The sequence below is a fragment of the Aethalodelphis obliquidens genome, unplaced genomic scaffold (assembly GCF_003676395.1).
Source record: "Aethalodelphis obliquidens isolate GAN/ISIS:26980383/991018 unplaced genomic scaffold, ASM367639v1 scaffold63, whole genome shotgun sequence".
Lineage (NCBI taxonomy): Eukaryota > Metazoa > Chordata > Mammalia > Artiodactyla > Delphinidae > Aethalodelphis > Aethalodelphis obliquidens.
In genome coordinates this window covers 1,615,275-1,635,207 of record NW_020838007.1, presented here as the reverse complement: position 1 = coordinate 1,635,207, position 19,933 = coordinate 1,615,275, and the positions used below count along the sequence as shown (strand labels likewise).

The following is a 19,933-nucleotide window of genomic DNA, read 5'->3' as shown; positions in this document are numbered from 1 at the left end:
GTTCTCTTCAGATGGTTCCAGGGCTGCAAGAAAACGCCCCCTGGAAGCACGAAGGTGACAGGTGTTGGGTGCAGAGTGGCCTCCCTGGTGCCTGGGGGTGGTGGCCGGCCTGCAGTCAGAGCTGGTGCAGCTTGCCCTGCTCGGTTAGCAGTGTCATGGCCACGGCGTAGAGGACATAGCCCAGCACGAGGAGCAGGGCACAGAGCAGAGGCCCGATGCAGAACAGAGAGGCCACGAAGAAGGCCAGCAGCAGGGCCAGCAGCGTCCGGTAGCTGCCCAGGAAGCGCAGGCTGAGCCGGGGGCCCCGGGCAAGGCTGGCCGCATGCCCCCGCCCCACGGGGCTCAGCAGGCGCCTGTCCGACAGCCCAGGCTCCAGGAGGTGGTAGCGACAGAAGCTGCCGAGGAAGTCGGCCCGTGAACACAGGGCCGCCATCTGACCTGCGAACTAGAGCACAGACAGGGCCCACTCTCACCTGCCGCTCGCGGGCTGGCGGGGCGGGGGGGTGGCCCTCCCTCCCACACTCACCCTGCGGTTGATGGCGGAGGACAGTCGGAAGAGCACTCGGACCAGGCTGGCAATCTCGTAGCTCCGGATGGGCTGCAGCTCCGAGTCTCCTTGGTACTCGATGTCAAAGCGCCGAAGCCCGTTGATGATCTGGAAGCAGCAGGAGGTGAGCCCCCGGGAGCCATGGCCACACTGCCCAGAGGGCCCTGGAGAGCCCGACCCTTCGGGATGTGGGCCTCACCTGATACCGGCCCAGGGGTGTGAGGATGAGTCCGTCCTCCCCCACGATGCAGTCTGGGAGCTGCTTCTTCCCGTTCTCATCCTGCGTGGTCCCCAGGGCGAGTGTGAGCTGGGCGAGCTGGGCCTCGCTGAGCTGTCGGGGAGATGCCTGCCGTCACTTCCAAGGTGGAGGGAGGCCTTCCCCCCCGCTGGGCCTCAAACGGCAACGAGGGGCCCAGGCACGTGACACCTGGGGGAGGTGAGCAGGGCCAAGGACGTACCCGGAACACTTGGCACAGGTACTCCAGGGCCTTCTCCAGGTACTCGTCCGTCTTGCGGACGCTGTCCTGCCCCATCTCATCCAGGTCATTGCCCGGGTAGGAGCCATTGGTGTCCGCGGGGTAGAAGCCCAGCCACGACAGGAAGGGACGGGCGGCCGTGCTCTCCCCATACTGGTCAGAGAGGGACTTGGCCGTCTGCTTGGCCTGTGTGATAAGCTGAGCCAGACGCAAGACCTGTGGGTGGGTGGGTGGGTGGTTAGCTGGCTCGGGGCCGCCTCATGGCACCGACAGCCCAGGGGTGGCTTCCACACGATGGAAAACTTAAAATGAGTTTTAAGGACTAAGGTGCACTTTCCAAGAGGGTACATCTATCATCAGAAAGAAACTAGACTCCACTGAACAAGACAGGGAAGGGGTGTGAAATGCCAGAGCCCAGAGGGCCCCGACTACTCACCAGTGCCCGGATCTCGGGCCCGAACATTGGGGTGTACTTGCAGTCCTGGCCCTCCAGGCTGTACACGTGGCTCTTCACCTTGAAGGAGGCGTCGGTGATGGCTGGTGGCCATGACGACAGGAAGCTGCCAGTGAACGTGGGCACCGTGAAGAGCCTGTGCTGGCGGTGGGGGATGACCAGCTCGGGCTCCAGAAACAGCTGCTCGCCTGGAAGGCAGGATGTGAGCCTGGCTGCGGCTCTAAGAGCACGGACATCGGGTCCCACCATAGGTCCCCGAGGGCAGTGACCGCACAGCGCAGGCCCAGCTCCCAGAAGTCCCTCCACCCCCACCCATCTCCACAAGGGAGTAGCTATGAGGAGAGCCCAACAGCAGCCCACAGCCTCCCAAAGCCACTACGAGCCACCAGGGGATGCGGCTCAGAGCTCCGTTCCCCTCCTGTGGGGCACACACGCAACCCCTGCGAGCGCACAGGTGACAGGGCTGGCAGGGGCCTCACCCCGCTGGATCATCTCAGCCAGGTTTGGCTGCGCGAAGACCTTGGCCACGCGGAACACCATGAGTGCGTTCTTGGGGCTGACAAGGTCCGTGCGCAGTGCGCGGCTCAGGAAGCCGAGGAAGAGCTTGGTGTACACAAGCAGGTTCTCTTGCACGAAGGGCGCCCTACGGGCAGACGCACATCAGGGCTTCTCTTCAGCTTCCGGTCTCCCCCAGGTATCACGAATGGTGGCAGAGGGGCCGGGGGTGACACGAGGGGGCAGGACAAGTGGGCAAAGGTGAGGCCCCAAGGACAGAATCCTCCACGGACGAGGCCCATTCCCAGGAACAAGGCCACTGGGGGCGGGGCAGCCACACTGCAGGGCTGGCTAGGAAGGGCTATGGGGAGGTTTATGTGAGTCGATGTGGGAAAGAGACAGAAGGACAGAGGCCGCCCGTTGTCCCCAAGAGAGCAATCCTGGAACCTGGACAAGTCCCAGCAGGGGACAAGGGGGTGGCCCGGGCCCCCTGCCTGCAGGACCTCGGGTCTGGGCTCACCATCTCTCTGACACACTCCGGGCCTGGCAGTCGCTGCTTGGGGCCTGCTTCTCAGGCGCGTACCTCCAGGGCTGCAGGTAGCTCAGCCACATCTCCAGGACCTGGGGAAACACGTGCAGCTGGGGCAGGTGGCTGGCACTCAGGTGAGCAGGGGCGCAGGGGGAGCCCGTGCCCCCTCAAGATGCCTGGCCCCTCAGATCAGGTCACCCAGCAGGCTTTCCCCCGAGTGCAGCGGAGGGCAGCTGCGTGAAGCTGGGAACCCACCCTGCGTGGACAGCTGGGTTCAAGCCCCCTCAAGATGCCTGGCCCCTCAGAACAGGTCACCCAGCAGGCTTTCCCCCGAGTGCAGCGGAGGGCAGCTGCGTGAAGCTGGGAACCCACCCTGCGTGGACAGCTGGGTTCAAGGTCGCGGCTGGCGGAACAGCACAGGAGGCCCCCAAGGCCTCCCTTCCCTCATGTGCACACGCAGGGCAAAGGCCGTAGGACAACACTCACAGCTCTGAACGACGCGTCCAGGGGCCAGTGGCCAAAGCAGTGCTGCAGAAAGAGGTAGAGCTTCTGCTGGACAAACCTCGGGATGGCGGCCCTGTGGGGGAGGGGGCATCACCTCACAGGGGAGCCTGGCACCCCCTGGGGGCAAGGCCTCCTATTTTTAGCCCCATTCCTCAGAGGAAATTCGAAAGTTCAGAGAAGTTAGAGAACATTCCAGGGACACACAACACACGTGGCCGATCCAGTGTGGCTCCTGTGTGCACCTCAGCTCAGCACGGCCCACGCATCGCCAGCTCTGCTGGCCCTGTTGGCCTGGGAGTCAGGCCACGGCCCTTGCCCTGCCGGGGTGGGGTGGCGTGGGGGTGAGGTGCAGCACCGAGCAGCCTGCTGCTCTCCTGCCACAGGGGAAGAAGGGGGAAGAGGGGGCAGCAAGATGGGGCCTCTCCTAGGCCAGCCTGAGAAGCAGCCAGGCGGCCCCCACCCACCTCTGGGCCAGGGTGGCAGTGAGGAGACAGTCCCAGGAGGGCTTGAGGTGACTGCCCCCCTGCCCACAGCCCATACCCACCGTTTGAACTCCTCCAGGGGGCTGGCGGCGTGGGAGTGCGCAGAGGGCGAGGCCTGCTCGGGCCGCAGGCTGTTGGCGAAGGCGTGCAGGTGCTTCAGCAGCAGCCGCACCACCAGCACATGCTCCTCGGTGGGCATGAAGGACTCCTGGGGGGGAGGGCCCTCGTCAGTACCTCGTGCTGGGCTGTGCCTCTCCCCCCATGGATGCACCGCACATGGCACCCTGGGACAGCCACTGGGGCAGAAGCTCTGCCATGTGCTTCCCTGCACTTCAACCCCCTTCATGGAGCCTCTGAGACAAACGCCCTCAGTCCTGCGAGCTCAGCTTTTGGTTCACAAAGGCCAGGAGGGTCTCTGAGACCACCCCACACACGGGGGAAGACTGGGGGCCGGCCGCCTGCTCCCCACGCCCACCCCTCGGGCCTTGACAGACTTGTTGGAAGTGCTCTTAGCAGCTTCACCCCAAGGTGAGCAACGCCAAGTGGGGTGAAGGCGGCTCCCGGCCCTACGTGCAGGAAGCCGGGCACTGACCGGCAGCCCTTCCCACCCCCCGCTGCCCAGGGCACGGTCTGCACAGGCCTCCCTGGCACGGAAATGCCTCCACAGGCCCATGCAACACACCCCAAGGCCGCTATGCCTGGGGTGGGAGGCGGGGGTAATGTCCTTCTGCATGTGTCTATCTTTAGATCATTATATGGTAGATTTGCAGCGTTTTGGAAAAAAAAAAAAAGGGATACTTTAACAGTAATAAAAAACCACAGAGCATCCTCTGTGCCAGGCCGTGACTCTGCCTAGGGAGCTATCCCCTTTATCGTTCCCAGGAACTGAAACCCCCACCGCATCTCGCCCCTGCCCTCCACGTTTGCAGGGGCAACTCCCTGCCCCACGCCCAGCAACCACACTGGACACCACTGGGCTACTTTCTCTCTACATTTGTCAGTCAAAGTGCTTTCTTCCAGTGCCTCCCCCTTCCCTGAGCCAAATGCCCACAGGAGCCCCTGGTCACAGCTGCATGTGGACACTTATGGGGCCAGGCCTCCCGCTGTGGAGGTGAAGGCAGGGGCCCTGCTCTTTGCCAGGTGAGGCCCTCCCCAGCCCAGGCCTGAGTGGCACCCACTTCTGCATGTGGCCCGCCCTCAGCACCCCTTCTGGAACATTCTCTCCCTCCTCAGTGCAGCTGCTGCATCTGCTCAAATTCAAGTTCAGTGGTGTGTGGCCCCACCTAGGGCGAGGGGGACAGATCCCTGGCCGTGAGCACAGCTCCAGACACACGTCTCTGCCCAGACTTCCCAGCGGTCGTGTCATGGAGCAGCAAACTTCACAATGCCATTGGCCCCAAACACCCAGCTCACTGACCACAGTCCATCCCTGGTCACTCCTGCCTAAGCAGACGGCAGTCCCCACAAGGTCACTGCCCATGAGCCCCAGGGCCTCCACATCCTTGGTCAGTCCCCAGCACCAGGCCTGTACTGCAAAGGCCACACTACTTTGCCCCCACGAACCGGGGCTAAGCACGGAGCCCTAAGACACCCGAGGACTCGACACCTTGGTTGGCCTGGGGCTTGGCCAGGTGGGTTCGGTGACCTCCCCCACAGCCAGTGGGATCTTGTGCATCACTCCCAGCCATGTGGCCGCACACCCTGAACCCAGGTCCAGGCCGAAGGGCCTGGCTGTGCTTGGAACTGGTCTCTGGTCACCCCAGCCGGCCCCCAGCCAGACCTTGGCTACTGCGCAGGACATGAGCTCTGGGGTTAAACCATGGGGCGGGGGTGAAAGGGAACAAAACGAAAGCAGCCAGTACTTGGTGGGCGTGGAGGGCCTGGAGGCTGGGTTGGGCAGGGCTGTGGAGGGCGCTGCAGACACTGAGACGGTAGTGCAGGACCTCCAGCTGAGAGACAACAGCAGAGAAGCCGAGAGGAGAGGGCGGGGGGAGGAGGAGGGGAGAGAAAGAAATAGTGAGAAAGAGCCCAGAAGTAAGGACAAGAAAAACAAAAAACAAAAGCACAAGTCAGTGACAATCCAAACAATCACAGCCCAGCAGCATCAGGCCAATGAGACGCCAACCACCCCCTCCAGGCGTGATCCTCCAGCTGCCAGGCAGAGGGAGGACAGAACCGCAAGGTCACCTGGGAGGCCCCTCCAGCCCCTGAGGTCAGCCCGACCCCATTGCACTGGGTGCAGCACGTGTCAGCAGCCCATCCACCTCCCTGGGACACGCTACTGGTCACCAAGGCCCGAAGACCCAGGCTCAGTAAAGAAACTTGAGAAGCCAGTTCTAGATGGAGGCCTCTGCCCAGAAGAGAAAAATATGTAATTTATTGGACTTCCTGGGTTGTCCGGAAAAGAAATTTATCAGCACATGATGGAATCAATTCCTAGGTGTTAAAGACCCAATCAGAGTCCCATCCTGAAAGGTTTTGTGCACGGGGCTGGTTCCCAGCCCACCAGGCCCCACATCCTGGAAATGGTTAACGTGGTGCTAACACTTACTGGTTCTAATTCTGGGAAGACCAACCTCTACCTCCCTCTACCTCACCAGGAGCCCCCAGACACTAAGCCACACACACCCAGAGGCAGCTGGAACCCTGAGGCCAGGGGTAACAGCTGAGCTGGCACACCGTCCGCCCCCAACACCAGAACCTCCACCCTATCTCCCTGCAGCTAAGCACAGCCAGAGCCGGCCCAGCACACGTCCTGCCCCATGAGGGCCCGCCTCCTGCCCCAGCGCCATGCTTCACACAGAAGAGGCCTGGAGGAACGTGCCAGACGCTGGGGAGACGGGCACAGCCAGAGACACGCAGGGCTGGGGCAGGAAGGGGCACGGCCGCACTCAGCAAGGAAATGGGGAGCCCACGGTCCCACTTCAGGCCCCAGCCCGGGCCCAGAGCACCCTGCAGGGAGCGTGCATGCGCCTGCACCCAGCCCGGCCACAACCACACCAAGGGAGCTCCAGGAGCTGCACTTCCTGCACCCAGAAAACCCGGCAAACTGACCCCAGGGTTACGTGGGGCCAGCAAGGACTTCCACGTGGTGTGGGGCAGGCCTGGACAGACGGCAGGGGCCTTGGTTTCCCACACACCCCACCTCCTCAGGTTTTGTTTTTCGGCCTCAACAGGTGGCAAAGGGCAGAAGGTTTCTTGGCGCCTGGTGGGGCCTTCATGGTGCCCTCCCCCGCACCGACCCAAGTCAACCTGAGCAGCTCTCACCCTCCTGTGACCATGGGGAGGAGCGGGAAGACCCCTCCCCATATGGACTTGGTGTTCCCCCAGGTGACCAGCAGCTCGGAAGGGCCCTCTGGCCGGCAGAGCTACAGCTAAGACCTGAAGCGGGTGGGCTACCCTGGGCTCCCGACACAGACGTGCAGACAGGAAGGTGACACCGCGAAGCAGCCTCTGCGAGACCAAGCCCCGCGTGCCCTGCAGGGGAGCCAGCCCTGCCCGCCGGGCAGCGGCAGGAACGTGCAGCAGCAAGTGCACTCTGGAAGCAGACGGGGGCATGGTGGGCACTTTGCGACGTGAGAAGCCCAGGATGGATTCCCGGCCCCACCCCCGTTCTCCTCCTCCTCCTCCTGTGCGGGGCCAAGGACGGAGGCTGGGACACCCTGCGCTCTAAGAGGAGTATTGGGTCTGCGTCCCAGTCCTCCGTGCGGCAGAACCCTGGGCTGGGGAGCAGGACCACCGAGGGAAGGGCACAGGCCACTGTTCCAATGTGACCCACAGATTCTTAATTCCTAAGGAAGCCCTTGAGGAGTCTGACTGGCAGCGGCAAAAGCAAAGTCTAAGGAGCAAACTGCTGCACGGAAGCGGTACACTGCAGTCCTGCGCGCAGGCTGTGGACCTGAGCACCTCTCCCTAACTCAACAGAACTGTTCTACCCCGACCAGCCCTGTGGCCACAACCCCGGGAGGGGGCCAGGGACTCCAGGCCTCTGCACACACGTGAGCTGCCCAGCAAGGGAAGGAGGAAAAGGAGAGGAGGAGGAGACAGCCCAGGCCACATGCAGGAGGGCGTCAGACCCCACCCACCACCAGGAGGGCTGCTGCCGCTGCTCTGGAGGACGTGGAGGGCAGCAGGGCCACCAAGGTGGGCAGAGTCTGCTGGGTGCCACCGCAGCAGGACAGCAGGAGGCGCTGTGACTCCCAAAGGCACCCACGGCTCCCACACCCCAGAACACGAGCACCACAACCACATCTGTTCCTGCTGCCACGGAGAGGGCTCTGCAAGTAGCATGGGGAGGCCCAGAGAGGATGGGCCTCAGCCGCCAGGGTGCAAGCCCAGCACAGAAGACAACCTGCCTGCTGCTCAGCACTTGAGGGAGGTGAGATGGCAGGTTGCTGGGTCCCACTAGCCAGTCCTTGAAACTAACTGAAATCAAGGACAAGCAGCAGCAGGCCGACCAGGGCCAGCGCGGGAGGTGGGAAGAGAAACCATGGCAGCAACATACCTTGGCGTGAGGGGACTGCATTTTTTGGTACATCTCCAAAGAATAATGATGAAGCCACATTTCAACAAAAACCTGCAAAAAAGCATAGCTGGTCAAAAGGTCTTTGACAAGGCCATCAAGACCATTCAATGAGGGAAAGAACAGCCTCTTCAACATGTGCTGCTGAGAAAACAGGGTGCTCACATGCAAATGAGCACAGTCAGACCCTCACTCTACATCGTAAACAAGAAACAACTCAAAATGCATCAAAGACCTAGAATATAAGAGCTAAAACTGTAGAACCTTAAAAGAAAGCATGGGGGAATGCTTCACAACAATGGATTTGACAGTAATTTCTTAGATGTAAGTCCAAAAACATGGGCAACAAAGGAAAAAACTGGACTTCATGAAAATTAAAAGCTTTAGTGCATCAAAAGACACAACATACGTAGTAAAAAAGTAGCCCACAGAATGGAGGAAAATATTTGCAAATCATGTATCTGAAAAAGGATTAACATCCAGACTATATAGAGAATGCCTAGAAGTCAACAACAAAGTAGATCCCAATTCAGAAATGGGCAAAGGACTTGAATAGACGTTTCTCCAAATAAGATACACACGTGGCCAACAAGGCCGTGAAACGCTGCTTAGCAACACGTCACCAGGGCAGAGCAGACCAGTCACGACGATTAGGGTGGCCACAGTCAGAAACCCAGAAAACAACAAGTGTTCCGAGGGTGTGGGGAAACTGGACCCCTTGTGCACTGCTGGTGGGGATGAAAAATGGTGCAGCCACCATGGAAAACAGCATGGCAGGTCCTCAAAAAACTAAACAGAATTACCGTACAGCCCAGTAATCCCACTTCAGAACAGATAATCAAGAGGACGGAAAGCAGGGTCTTAAAGAGAGAACTGCACACTCATGTTCACCACAGCCAAGAGATGGAAGCAGCCCAAGTGTCCATCAGATGGACAGATAAACAAAACATAGTTACACACACACAGCAGAATTTAACTCACCTTTAAAAAGGAAATTCTGACACATACTACAACGTGGATGAGCCTTGAAGACATTATGCTGAGTGAAGCCAGTGAGTCATTAAAAAGAAAAATACTATGTGATTCCACTGACAGAGGCAACGAGAAGAGTCAGATTCACAGAAACAAAGCAGGATGGTGGGTGTGGGAGCTGGTGGGAGGGGGACTGAGGAGCTGCTGTTTGACAGGTATAGACTTTCAGTCTTACAGGATAGGAAGGTTCTGGAAACCCATTACAACAATGTAAACATACTTAGCGCTACTCAACTATATGCTTTAAAATGGTTAAGACTTAGATTTTACATTATGTGTATTTTACCTCAGTTCCCAAATAAAATCAGAACCCCATCTCATCCACACTCCAGGCTCTCAACAAGCCAGGCTTGTGGTGACCCACTCAGCCCTGGAATCCAGCATCAGAACAGCAGAATATCTCCAAGGTGGCGAGACAGGCCTGGGGTCTGCTGGAGCCGCATAAGGTCACACACAGGACTGCCGTCCCCACTGGGGCCCCCTGGCATGGAGGGGATGGGGTCCTGCTGAGCAAGGGGAGGCCCCCCCATTCAGTGCCCTAAACACCTGCTGCAGCAGGGCTTACTATCCACCCCTCCCAAACCACAGTAGCGGTCAGAGAGGGTGACCCAAGCCACTGGAAACTGAAAGGCTGGGCAGCCATCGTGTCACCACAATAAAATAGGACTCTGTGGACAGGGGGTCCCGGGGTGAAAACACTGCCAGTAACACAGAGGTGAGACAGGTGGGCAAATTCTTTCTCATCAGTCACAGCAGAGACACTAACAATTGACAGCCACCCCCAGACCAAGGGGCAGTCTTTAGGCCCTTGCACCCTGGGGTGGGCGGTGCTGAGCAGTTTATCTGAAACAGAAGCAGAGAAGGCACCCAGGCTCTCACCTGGAGTAGCGTCTCCGACCTCCAGATCTCGTGGGAGGTGGGGTCTGCATTCACAGACGTCTGATGAGAGATGTGTCGCTTCAGGAGGCTGGTGTGGTGCAGGCCGTAGGATGCAAAAGGCACGGCTGGCGTCCTGAGGGAGACACAGAAGCAGATCTCTGTCGGCAGGCTCCCACGGGTGTGGCCACAGCAATCTGGGCCTCAAACCCAGGACAGCAGCGACAAGTACAACCCATGGAAGTGTCCAACGACCCTCAAGTCCATGTTGCTATGTGTGAATAAACAAACAGAAGAGTGAATTTTCCATCCACATCTGCCCACTGCAGATCTCACCGCAGGACGGGTGAGATCAGAAAAGCGTTGTTTGCCAACCACCCTGTTCACAATGGATCTGGCTGAAATGAAGACCATGAGAGATGCCGACACTGCTGACAAGAGCAGGGGCTCAGTGGATCTTCCCACTAAGTCCCCCGTTCACTAACTGAGGCCCAAAGACCTTCGTTAACTTTACAGGAGGAAAACCTGGCATCACCCTCAGCCCAGCAAGCGGGCTCATGGGCACCACGGCTGCCACTGCGGTGCCCCCACCAACGATGCCCAACCTGGGCCTAATCATGGGAAACACCTGAGAACCCACTGTGCACACACCAGCTGTCAAGGTCAGGAAAGGCTGTGAGACCTTCTGGACAACAGAGACACAGCCGCGTGCGGGAAATGACCCTGCACGGAACCCAGCTGCGTGACAGCCATGAGTGGGGCAGCTGGTGAAACCCAAGTGGGGTCTGGGGATGAGATGGTGGCCTGGCAGCAACACTGCCTCCTGATTTGAATGGAATGGCCGCGGTTACAGAGATGCACACACTTTCAGAAAACACACCCTGAAATGTTAAGAGGTAACGGCGTCGTGTCTATAACTTATTCAAATGGCCCACGAAAAAACACACACAGATTAAACAGAATAAAACAACTCGGAAATCAACAGGCATGAAGGGCCTGTGAAAGTTCTTTGTTATATGTAGCAATGTGTAAAATCTGAAATTATTTTGTGAAAACAAATCAAATCCAGCCCAGAAAACTGCCTAGCAGCTGAAGTCTGCCTTTGAGGGGGTGTGAATCCAGGCCACACTTGGGTCCTCCCCCGACCCCAGATCCCTGGCCCCCACTCCCCAGGCCGCAGCATCAGCAACACCTGTGCAGCCCCTCCCCCGCACTCCTCCTCGCCATCCCCTTTCCTTGGGAGCTTCTGTCCACACGAGTTTGGGGTAACGGCACAGCACGTGCCAGCAGATGTGGGGGGACAGCACCTACAGGAAAGAGCTGCAGCCTCCAGGGAAGGAGTGGGGGATAGTGAGGCAAGGGCCAGAGGAGCACAGGCTCCTCACCCCTGGACAGGCTGGCCTCACGCTCCCCTCCTGCTCTGCCTGTGCCAGCGGCTCTTTACCACAGGCCCCGGCTCAACAAAGGCCTGGTCCCCGAGTCCACAGGTCCCTGCTAGTCTCACTTGGCCACAGCTCAGCGCTGCCCACAAGCCCCTCCTCTCCAGGACCAATCGCCCAGCGCTGCCAATCAGCTCTCGGCTTTGAGTCCCTCACCACCCTGCTCACCGCTGGGCATGGGGCTTGGGTGCCGCGTGTGGAGAGGGCGGCCACAAGCAGAACACGGCCCATTCCCATACCAGAGCCAGGCCCCGTCCACAGGGCCACAGAACCTGCCTGCTTCAGAGACGTCCCCCTCACCCTGACCTCCAGCCTGTGCTCAGCTGGGGCTGCAGAATCTCAGGCCTAAAAAAAGCAAGTGCTCCAGACAAGGAGTGGCACCACTGTCCCCATGAGCAATGCCCTCCAACCAGGAAGGGCCAGGCCTTACCTAGTGGTGGGCTCAGGCCATCTCAGCCACTCACCTGGGAGCCGGTGAGGGGCTGGGCCCCCCCGGGCTGGAGGAGAGAGGGGGGAGCACGCTGCCTTCTGTGGGCAGGAACCACGCCAGGTACCTGTCCACCAGGATGAAGTAGGCGCAGTCTGAAGTGCGGATGTGGAGGGCCCCGGGGGGCGGCTGGAAAGCAAAGCTCCTGTGAGCGCATGGCTGTGGGCACCGCCCCAGGCTGCTGACCCAGCAATCACAGGGCGGTGCCAGGAGAAAAGCCCCCACCACAAAGGGCCTGACTAGACCCCTCAGTCCTGACCAGCCCACACACATCCCCATCCCCCCACCCTGCCCACACCAGTAGCCACCTCCTACAGGAAGCCTCCCTGACCACCACTCAGGGCACCAGCCCACCCCACATGGCCCATCAAGCCTGCCCCCAGCCTGTCATCCTCACTAAGTGAGGGTGGCCTGAGGGGCAAAGGCTGAAGAGAGGGGGACCCGGGGAAAGGAGGTAGGAAAGGGAGGAGAAATGGAGAAAGGCAGGCCGATGGCTGGCCCAGCCCTTCTTTGTGTGGACACAAGCCCTGGGCCTCAGCCCCTCCCTGCACCGGGGCTTCAGTAAAGCAAACCCAGCTCAGAGGCACCCCTTCTGTACCTTTTGAGTGATGAGGCTCAAGGCAAAGAAGAACATGTAATACTCGAATGGATCTGAGGGCCATGTCAGGGGGCAAATGACAGGGCTGTCGGGGCCCCCCACCCAGCTCTGTGTTGGCCGCCCGGCCTCCCCCACTGCGGGGCCGACAAAGGATACTGAGGGCCAGGTGCAGGCCAAGGCCCCCGGCTGCGGGGAGCTGGACCTTGTTGTGGTACAGAGGGCTGTCGGGGAGCACGCGCTCCTGGATGGACGCCTTCACAGGGTCCTGTGGACAGACAGAGGTGGCTCTTGGGAAGGCTGCAGAGGAGCCCAACACACAGAGCCCCCTGGGGAACAGTGCTGTCCTCTGCGCGGTGCTTGTGCAAAAAAGCTTCACGCAGACTCTGTCCCTTCGTCCTCACACAGACCCACCACAGCGGGGCTGCAGCTGTGTGCATCTCTGACCCAGCCAGGCGCTCGATGGATCCTGTCTGCTTTGTTTCTCATACCCATGAGTGTGCCACCCCTTAATTCGCCCCCACAGGACTGGAAACTCAGAAAGACAAAGCTACCAGTCACGTGGCCCTGCCACTCAGCCAGGAGCCAACCAGGCCCTCCCACTGGCAGAGTTCAGATGACCTTTGAAAAAAAAAAAAACCATTGAAGTTCCAATCTGTGATGGCTCCTGGGCCCTGAACAGATACCATGACGTTCTGGCCACTGTCACAGCCCTGCAGGCCCCTGCCCACCCACCAGCACTGCAGCCACTGCGTGGGGCACCTGGCCCCAAGCCTGGCTCTCACCACCATAGCTTACTTACAGGCAGGTAAGAGACAGGAAAGTCAAATTTATAGTCTTCAGCTTGAAGTTTATAAACCAACTTCATCATTGGGCCCCTGAATATGAACAACAAAAACAGGGCAAATGAACCGTGAACCATCTTGCTTTGACTGTTCCTTAACAGTGACTGCAAACAAGATCACTGTGAGAGAAAGTCCAGTCCCTCTGGGGTAACAGACCAACCTACCCGGGGTCTAGGAATTCCATGGCGATACTGTACTCCACAGGGCTCACGCGGCCCTGCAAGCAGCGGAGGTTCCACCCAGCCAGGACGCCGTCCAAGCTGCCAAAAATGCTCTCGACCAGCCACGGGAAGATGGCGTGCAGCTCCTGCAACAGCACAGGGAGATTTTGGGCAAGCTCCTGGGGACCACTGCCTGCCTCCCTTGCTGGCCCTGGGCCAAGGACGTCACTCCCTGGCCCGGAGACCAGCAGGACCAGTGGCGCCCACAGGAGCAGCTGTGGATCCTTTTGTTGTGCTTGCGTGGCTGCTTCATGTCTGACCCCGTTACATAAGCCAGCGTATGATTAAAAGGTTTATTTAAAAATTCTGGGGGTGGGGGGGGCAGTTCAAATTTCCAGATCCACTAGGTTCAAAATGCTCTGGGTGATTCTTGCCACTTGCCTCCAGGCCTCCACCCGCCCTCACCCCCCACTACCGCAGGGAGCAAGCAGAAGGGTCGGGCAGGGAAAGAGGAGGATAAGACCCCACAGTGGGGATGTCCCTGGTGGCGCAGTGGTTAAGAATCCGCCTGCCAATGCAGGGGACACAGGTTCGAGCCCTGGTCCGAGAAGATCCCACATGCCGCGGAGCAACTAAGCCCATGCGCCACAACTACTGAGCCTGCACTCTAGAGTCTGCGAGCCACAACTAGTGAAGCCCGCACGCCTAGAGCCTGTGCTCCACAACAAGAGAAGCTACCGCAATGAGAAGCCTGCGCACCAAAAGAAAGAGTAGCCCCCGCTCACCGCAACCAGAGAAAGCCCAGGCGCAAAATGAAAACCCAACGCAGCCAATAAATCAATCAATATATTAAATAAATAAAAATAAAAATGCCAGAAACTTCTGACCCGAAGAGAGCTTTACTAAAAAGGGTGGAACCATCCGTTCTTCCTCAGGGCAAGCCCTTCCTGTCATCTGGTGGCAACTCCTGGTCCAGGCGGGCCTCCTGAACTGACCCGCACTTACTCTGCCAATTCAGGGCGTGGTGTAAACACATACTTTCAGTACTTACAGCAGGGCTCAACCTTGGCACTGCTGACATTTGGGGGTGGACGCGTCTTTGTCCTGGAGGCTGTGCTGTGCCCTGGGGGACGGATGCCAGCACGCCTGGCCTCCACTCACTCGGGGCCGGCAGCACCACCCCATGTGGCAACTAAAAATGCCTCCAGACACTGCTAAGTGTCCCATGTGGGACAGAAGGCCCACGGCTGAGAAAGTCTGGTCTACGTGGTCGTGGTCACATGTTTACATGTGTCACAAACGTGAGAGTCACAATACAGGGTCAGGCCTCCGCAGAGCAGCGCTCAGAGGTGGGAGGCAGGGGCTGCGAGAATGCTTTTCCAGGAGTGTGTGAGACACGCCCCCAAGAGACGCTGCAGAACTGTACCTTTGCTGGAAAGTCCTCGATGACTTTAACCAAGTCTTGGCACCGCTGTGCAAAGGGTTTACTTATAGAGTCGGCTTTCAGGCTAGCCTAGGAGACACAAAAAACCAAAATAAAGCGAGCACATTTGCTTTGCAGCTTTTGCTGATATTCTGGTGCGAGTCAAAACAGAAATCCAGGGACTTCCCTGGTGGTCCAGTGGTAAAGAATCTGCCGTACAATGCAGGGGACGCGGGTTCAATCCCTAGTCAGGGAATTAAGATCCCACATGCTGTGGGGCAACTAAGCCGGCGCTCCACAACTACTGAGCTTGTGCGCCTCAACTAGAGAGACCACGCGCCCTGGAGCCTGTGCGCCACAACTAAAGAGAAAACCTGCAAGCCACAATTAGAGAGAAGCCCGCACACTGCAACAAAAGATCCCGCATGCCTCAACGAAGATCCTGCACGCTGCAACTAAGACCTGACACAGCCAAAAATAAATTAAATAAATAAATGATAAATAAATCTTTAAAAACAAATAAACAAACAGTAATCCAAGTGATGGGCAGGAATGAGACACAGCACTGGCCTGACTGCCCAGCACCTCACACATCAGGTCGTGCGTGTGTCCAGGGCCTACAGGACACCCCTAGGCGAGGCCAGGTCCCGTGCTCTCTAGGCCAGGACTTTCCAGGCTGGCTCCCAGCTCCCTCTGTCAGGCACCCCAGCTACCTCAGAGAGCTGCACATCATGAGAACAAAATCCACCCGGATCCAATCCACAAGCAGGGGGTTGGCTCCTGGGTCAGCCCGCAGCCAGGGGGGGACCCCACACAGATCAGAGCACTCACCGAGTGTGTGCACGTGAATGGGAAGTTTCCCCGGGGGCTAACCACCCACCATTTATAGCCCTGTGATTGTGAGCTACCATTTGTTGTCACTGGCCCTCTGACCCAAGACGTCCTTTATCTGTTACCTTCAGAGACGCAGCAGGCCAAAAACCACAGACAGCTTCAGCCAAATGCCAACACTCTGGCGACGGAGAAGCCAGAAAACATTCAGGACAAGAAGGAAATGTACCCCAGATCAGGGGTGAAGGAAAGCTCTCGTCTTTTCTGACCACAAAGGGAAGAAGGCCCTGTGCACATGGATGAACATCAGGAGGAAAGGCCAGGTTTCTAACCACAAAGGCTTTGCCCAGGGTATCCAAGGCCCTGGCCACCTCCACACGAGGATGGAGTCCACAGGGTCTCGGTCAGAGGCAGACACCCGGCTGTGCAGGCCTGGGTCGGATCTGCTGGCTCTAGAGGGGCACTGAAGAAGAACATCCTTCCAAATACAGGTTTATAAAAAGTGCAGGCCTAGTGCCCCAGCACAGCAGCCTCCTTCCGTTTTTCACCAATGACAGTTACGGTCATTAAAACACCTCGCTTTCGTGTAAGGATTTACAAGACGTGAAAATGTGGGTGTACATCCTTCTCCCTTGCTCCTCCCCACACCCCAGGAGACTGAGGAAACGGCATTTCAATCAACTCCTCTTGTAAATGAGAAAACCAGGGCTCAGCAGCTGCATAAACCCAAGGTCCTGTACCAACAGAGGGCAGAGTCGAGCCTGAGGGTTCTCACCCGAGTCCAGTGTTATTTCCAGCACATCCCCCCAAAACATCACCACTGGACAGTTCTTCAAGTCAGTGGCAAAACCCTCAAGTCCCTCCGCTGCAGAGCGACCATCACCCTGGCACGCGGGCGGGCAGCTGACACTTACCAGTAGGAAGCTGGGCTGCTGCAGGTGGGGGAATGCCATGGCAGCCTCCTGGGCAGGGTCCAGACGGGCCGTCTTAGAGGACCACTGCAGAGAGACAAAGACAAAACCTCAACCTCTGCCACACAAGACACACAAGGCCAGGAGAATATCTGCACAGCTCAGCACCACTGCACTGCCAAGGCCCACGCTTTACAGAAATGCTGCTTACGTGCCTGCCGTCCACAGTGTCCAGCCCCGGAGCCAGGTCTGTGGCAGGGAGCCCTTGGGAACACTTGGTTAAGCTTGTGTGGCACTTGCCACATGCCAGGCCTGGTTCTGAGGGTTCTCCATACATTTCTCATTTAATCCTCGGTGGCAGGCAGGCAGGATTCTAAAGACAGCCATCCAAGATTCCTGTCTCTGGTCATTCAAACACTCTTCTAGGTGCTGCTGTGAAGGGGTTTTGCAGATACAATTAAAGTCTCAAGTGTGAGAACCGTAAGATACAGGGCAGTCCTGACTCATAGCCAGCAACGAAATGGGGACCTTGGTTCTACCACTGCAAAGAGCTGGATCCTGCCAGCAACCTGAATAAGCTTGAAAGCAGATTCTTCCCAAGAGCCTCCAGATAAGAGCAAAGCTGGCCAACAGGTCGATCTCAGCTTTGAGAGACCCTGAGCAGAGAACCCAGCTGAGTCTGCATTTCTGACACATAACCATGAGACAACCAACAGATGAAGCTTTAAGCTGCAAAGTTTGTTAAGCAAGAGTAGAAAATACATCCTCATAACAACCCTACGAGGTCAGTACAGATAAGGAAATGGAGGCAGAGAGAAAAATCACTTGCCCTCCGCCAGCTGGGGAATGGCAGAGCCAAGACTCAAACCCACAGACCTCCTCACTACTCTCCCATAGAGACAGGTGGACACATCTCCTCTGTCTTACTTGTGCTCTCTGAGAAGGAAGGGAGGGGACGAGCCAGCTTTGCCAATGGAGGCTTTGAACAGCCACCAGAAAATCAGGGGTAGCTCTCCAGAATCCTACCTCTCTGTGCCCCCAATCAGAAACTGAAAATATCCAGACTCGGACTGAGCAGAGAGGGAGTATGCAAGTCCCACTGATGAGCTGCTGATGGCTTTCCTGGCACAGCTCTGCCCATGGCCTGAGGAACGGTGCTGATGCGGCAACTGGCAGTGTATGTGGATGGAGATGCTGGGTGGGCAGCTGAGGTATTCTGAACACCTTCCCATGAAACCGAGCAGAAACCTGCACACTCCCCACCCCTGTACAAAGGCCCCTCCATGTCCCCTGCCTCTTGTTTGTAGAAAAGCTGAAGTTTCCCAGGTCTCCCTGAGTCACAAAAGAGCAGGCTCAAGCAGCTAACGATTAGGACAAGAGAGTCACAGAATCTTTCAGTGTCTGATGTACACTCCTGAGTTGTTTTACAGATACTATAACTGCCACCAGAGAGAAAAAGCCAAATGCATGATGACCAGACAGTAGCCATGACATAAGCTGCTCCATCTGTGGCTAGCACGATTCCAAAAACTGGCCTCAAGACAATGAGATTAACGTTATTGCTCATAATAATCTATATCTTTGTGGGCATCAAAATAATTGTAGCTTGCTCTGCCCAATTTTTAGTAAGCAGGCAACTAAAATTGTCAGCAAAGAGATGCCACAGACTCACGTTGACATCTTCCACTCTAAGAATACTGCGCGCTATGTCAGCATGAAGAAGTTACAGAAGATGAGCCTTTGCCCCTAATCCCACAGAAATGGAATGATGTCAGACAGTGGGGATCTGTAAGCAGCTCCTTTGCCCCGTTCCTGTTTGCCCATTTCTGTTCGCCTCAAACCTTATAGAAATGAGGTCACCAGGCAACACTTAACCTAACTCCTGACATATGCTCTACTGAATGCACACAATACCTTGCTTAACCTATTGATTCCTTCCCTAGATTAAAAGAAGTAGGAATGAAAAATTAAGTACTTAAAGAATGACTAGCTCTCTACCCCCAGCTTCTCCCTGTGCAATCCGGCAGGAGATCACGCAGGCAAGATAACATCTGAAGAAAGCTCATGAGGAGTCAGCCAGTCCACACCCAATGGAAAATGACGCAGAGCTTGACCTTCTGCCTCGATCCTGAGATTCTTTCCCCTTCTTCCCTTTAAAAACTGTCACGGCTGAGCAGAATCTTTGGAGTGCGTTCTGGGACACCAGTCCACCTTCTACCCGGTTGCTGGCCTTCTGAGTAAAGCAACCTTTCCTTTGTACCAACACTTGTCTCTGGAGTATTGGCTTTTGAGCTGGGAGGAGCCGAGTCTGAGTTCAGTAACACTGAGACTGTTCAACTCCTAATTAAACTAGCTATGGGTTTCAGTTTTAAGGATGACTTAAATAAAACGTTTCAGTCCTTAACCAAGTGGTCCAGGGAACACTGCACTACTCCAAAACGATCAAAGCGACATAAAACCCTGAACTGTTTGCTAAGGGCAAAGCTTTAGAGATGATGAATTAAATGCTGCTCCTTGCTTAGAGCAAGTTTGCAGAGGTAGCGGCTGAAGGAATGAGCCCGAGGCGCCCAAGCGCCTCTCCTTGGGGAGAGGGCAGCGTCTCCCCGCCACGCCGCCTGCGCTGTGTGCCCAGCCTCCGCTTCATCCCGCCACCTCCACACCCGCTGCCTTCAGGAACGGCTTCCGATCCGCTTTCGGGGTCCCTCCCGTGAGCTGCAGCCCCGTCAACGCCAATCTCGCCAGGGCCTCCCTCTGGCCGCGCTGCGAACGGGGCGTGCTTCCGCCTGCCGCTCACTACTGCCCCGTGAAGGGAGCACCGGGGCCCCCGTGTCACAGACGCGGAAACTGAGGCTCCGCAAAGACGGCCCACACCGGGGGAGGCGAGGAAGGATCGGGTCGGGCCGGGGCCGAGACCCACCCCGCTCCCTCCACACCGCTCGCTGAGTCCCAGACTCTCCCTCCTCCACCGCGCGCAGCGAACGTTAACCGCGGGGCCACCGAGGTGGGGCGTGCGAGGTGCGCGGGAAGGCGACGGGAGGTCGCAGTCCGGCCCTCGGCGCCCTGCCGGCCCGGCCCGAGGCCCGGGGCTCGCGTGGGAACAGAGCTGGTTTCGGCGGAAGTTCGAGGTGGCCGCCGGGACGCGAGGCCGGGACGCGAGGCCGGACCACGCGCGATTCCCACCATTCACCTGAAGGAACCACAGCGCCTCCGGCTTTAAGGACCGAGGCCGCCATTCAGCGACCCGGCGCCGAAATGTCGTCATCAAGCTGCGCGTGGCGTCACGTTCCCCCGGCCTAGCAGGAAATGTGCCGCCACCTCCTCTGG

General features: G+C 57.8%; 1 protein-coding gene across 6 annotated transcripts; it reads right to left on the bottom strand.

The window, feature by feature from the left end:
• SMPD4 (sphingomyelin phosphodiesterase 4) lies at nt 1-19,925 on the bottom strand. 6 transcript variants are annotated; one of them, XM_027088713.1, is made up of 20 exons: nt 19,797-19,925; nt 16,613-16,696; nt 14,871-14,957; nt 13,448-13,590; nt 13,241-13,316; nt 12,598-12,706; nt 12,442-12,494; nt 11,821-11,972; nt 9,921-10,053; nt 7,992-8,063; nt 5,350-5,436; nt 3,550-3,695; nt 2,988-3,078; nt 2,493-2,593; nt 1,957-2,120; nt 1,460-1,665; nt 1,006-1,239; nt 747-878; nt 527-655; nt 1-445 (listed from the first exon to the last, which is right to left on the bottom strand). In XM_027088713.1, exons 1-20 carry the CDS (start codon nt 19,869-19,871, stop codon nt 116-118), a joined length of 2,604 nt encoding a protein of 867 aa, XP_026944514.1. In that variant the 5' UTR covers nt 19,872-19,925; the 3' UTR covers nt 1-115. The 6 variants fall into 6 exon arrangements, with proteins under 6 accessions (XP_026944514.1, XP_026944517.1, XP_026944516.1 ...); XM_027088716.1 differs by lacking the exon at nt 19,797-19,925 and adding an exon at nt 19,607-19,767; XM_027088715.1 differs by lacking the exon at nt 19,797-19,925 and adding an exon at nt 19,527-19,545.
• Between the last annotated feature and the right edge of the window lie 8 nt (nt 19,926-19,933).

Coding starts and splice junctions, on each gene's coding strand:
- SMPD4 (XM_027088711.1), bottom strand. CDS start 16,946: ATGTATGGAGAACCCTCAGAACCAGGCCTGGCATGTGGCAAGTGCCAC. Junction 11,973..12,441: donor TGAGCCTCATCACTCAAAAG/GTACAGAAGGGG, acceptor TTTGCTTTCCAG/CCGCCCCCCGGGGCCCTCCA. Junction 2,121..2,492: donor CGGAGTGTGTCAGAGAGATG/GTGAGCCCAGAC, acceptor GTCTGCCCGTAG/GGCGCCCTTCGTGCAAGAGA.